A 2,533-nucleotide genomic window follows, 5' to 3' on the forward strand; every position below is an offset into this window, starting at 1 on the left:
TGCTGCTGCTGCACTGCTGCGCTGCTGCTGCTGTTGCTGCCGCTGCAGGTCCATGTACGGCCCCCAGGTGTAGCAGCAGCTCTGCTGCTGAACGGCTGCTGCTTCAGGGGCCCCTGTGGGGCCCTGAGGGCCCCCCAGTGGCTGCAGCAGCGGCTGCCGAGGGCTTTGCTGCAGCACTTGCTGCTGCAGCTGCAGCAGCAGCAGGAAGGCGACGCAGAGGAGCCTGCTGCGCTCGCAGCAGCAGGGGAGCACACCCAGCAGCAGCAGCAGCAGCAGCAGCAGCAACAGCAGCAGAGGCCAAGGGCTGGGAAGCCGCACATATACACTCCGCTATCTCACATACAGAAAAGTGATGTAGTAAGAAGAGGCTGAGCCTGACCTCATTAGGGTTTAGGGTTTAGGGTTTAGGGATTGGGGATGAGGGTTTAGGGTTTAGGGTTTAGGGTTTAGGGTCTTCTGCGTGCTTCAGGTCGATGTCTATTGTGTGTACTGGGAAATGAGGAGAGCCCCTCAAGAAACTGACAGTGGGTTTGGAATTTGGGGTTTAGGGTTTAGGGTTTAGGGTTTAGGGTCTAGGGTTTAGGGTTTAGGATTAAAGATAAGCTCGGAAGCTGAGCTTTCGGGGTCTACGGGGGGACTGTGGGTTAACTGGAAGCTCTGTAACCCTCGGGCCGCCGCGACCCCCAGCTTAGGGTTTAGGGTTTAGGGTTTAGGGTTTAGGGTTTGGGGTTTCTGCAGCCGTGTGCTACATGAACGTGAGGGTTGTCGACGATTCTCTTCCTGTGCCTATTGACCGCAACAAGGCAGCAGAGTTTAGCCTCCAGGTATCTAGGGTTTAGGGTTTAGGGTTTAGGGTTTAGGGTTTAGGGTTTACGGTCTACGGTTTGGGACACAAAGGTGTCTAGGGTTTAGGGTTCAGGGTTCTTTTTCAGTCGCTCTAGGCTTTCGAAATTTTGCAGAGCCCCATAGAAGCTTTTGGGTTAAGGGTTTAGGGTTTAGGGTTTAGGGTTTAGAGTTTTGATTCAGGGTTTGGTTTCACGGGTTTTGAGGGTTTAAGACTTGGGTTTCTTTGAAGTGTCTGACGGCCGTGCTGCTGCTGCTACTTTTGTCTTTGCTGCTGCTGCTTTTGCTGCTGCTGCTTTTGCTGCTGCTGCTGCTGCTGCTGCAGCTGCGTGGGACCGGAGGCGGCGCTTCGTTGCCTTTTATGTTGGCTGGGAGTATCTTGCGGCTGCACAGAGTGGTGGTGGGCTCTAAACCCTAAACCCTTAAATCGTAAACCCTAAACCCTAAACCCTAAATCGCATGGTGTGAACCGGAAGGCCCAGCACGCCTTTCTAGTTCGAAGCACCAGCTGCTGCACTGTGTGCTAGTTAGGGTTTAGGGTTTAGTCTTCAGGGCTTAGTGTCTAGTATTTAGGGTTTAGGGTTTAGGGTTTAGGGTTTAGGGTTTTTGGCGCAGCTGCACTTCAAGGAGAGGTGCGGGGGCCGTTTCTTCTGGGCCCCAATTTTTCAGTGTTGTGTGCCCAGGGTGTGAGCTTTAGGGTTTAGGGTTTAGGGTTTAGGGTTTAGGGTTTGCGTTGCAGCTGCACCTGAAGGAGGGCGGCGGGGGCCGCTTCTTCGGGGACTTATTCCCCACTTGGTTATCTGCAATTAGGGTTTGGGGGCCCCTGGGGCCCCGGGCTTTGCAAAAAGAAGAGGGTTTAAACCCTCATAAGAAAACCGAGGCTTTGCTGAGTTCGCAAACCCTAAACCCTAAACCCTAAACCCTAAACCCTAGGGCCTGGGCCCCACGGCGCACGCCGGCTTCCTGCGCGCTCCCGCAGCCCCCAGACAGCCCGCGCCCAATCCCTAAACCCTAAACCCTACACCCCTGCAAACCCTTGCAAACCCTAAACCCTAAACCCTAAACCCTAAACCCTTGGCTGCTGCGCAGACCGCATGGAGGTCACAGGAGATAGAAACAAAAGCAGTTCTTTTTGCGAAGTGGATGTGGCCATTATTCATTCTTTAAACCGCTTCATTAACAACATCTTCTGCAACGACACAGGTAAACCCTAAACCCTAAACCCTAAACCCTAAACCCTGAGAGCTAAACCCTGCAAAGTCTTGGCCGCGGCCGCTCGAAGACCCAGGCCGCCAGCGAACACGCCCACCCACCTCGGAGGGTTTAGGGTTTGGGGTTCAGGGTTTAGGGTTTAGGGTTTAGGGTTTAGGGTTTAGGGTTTGCGAGGGCGCAGTTTTTACTTCGCGCTACACCGCCGACTTGAGGACTCTCTACAGAAGAGGGGAAGGAGCCTTTGGAGATGTTGTTGTTAGGGTAACCTGCTGCTGCTGTTGCTGCTGCTACTGCTGCTGCTGCTGCTGCTGTTGCTGCTGCTGTTGCTGCTACTGTTGCTGCTGTTGCTGCTGCAATTCGAAAGAAAGACTTTGGGCCCAGCTGTTCGGGCTTGAATTGCCGCTGCTGCTGTTGGGGCTGCTCTGTGCAGCTGCAGCAACAGCAGCAGCAGCAGCAGCAGCAGCGGCAGCAACGGTCG

The 2,533-nt window shown here is 54.4% G+C and overlaps 1 protein-coding gene across 1 annotated transcript; it reads left to right on the forward strand.

Moving 5' to 3' along the window:
* Nucleotides 1-107: 107 nt before the first annotated feature.
* On the forward strand, nucleotides 108-2,316 carry ETH_00040525 (uncharacterized protein; the record flags this gene model as incomplete). Its single annotated transcript, XM_013379963.1, has 7 exons — nucleotides 108-357; nucleotides 470-524; nucleotides 739-824; nucleotides 1,169-1,243; nucleotides 1,583-1,733; nucleotides 1,933-2,046; nucleotides 2,237-2,316. Coding segments are annotated over 7 exons (811 nt in total), but the record flags the coding sequence as incomplete, so codon positions are not given.
* Between the last annotated feature and the right edge of the window lie 217 nt (nucleotides 2,317-2,533).

This window comes from Eimeria tenella, genomic scaffold (assembly GCF_000499545.2).
Source record: "Eimeria tenella Houghton genomic scaffold, Eth_scaff4243, whole genome shotgun sequence".
Taxonomy (NCBI): domain Eukaryota; phylum Apicomplexa; class Conoidasida; order Eucoccidiorida; family Eimeriidae; genus Eimeria; species Eimeria tenella.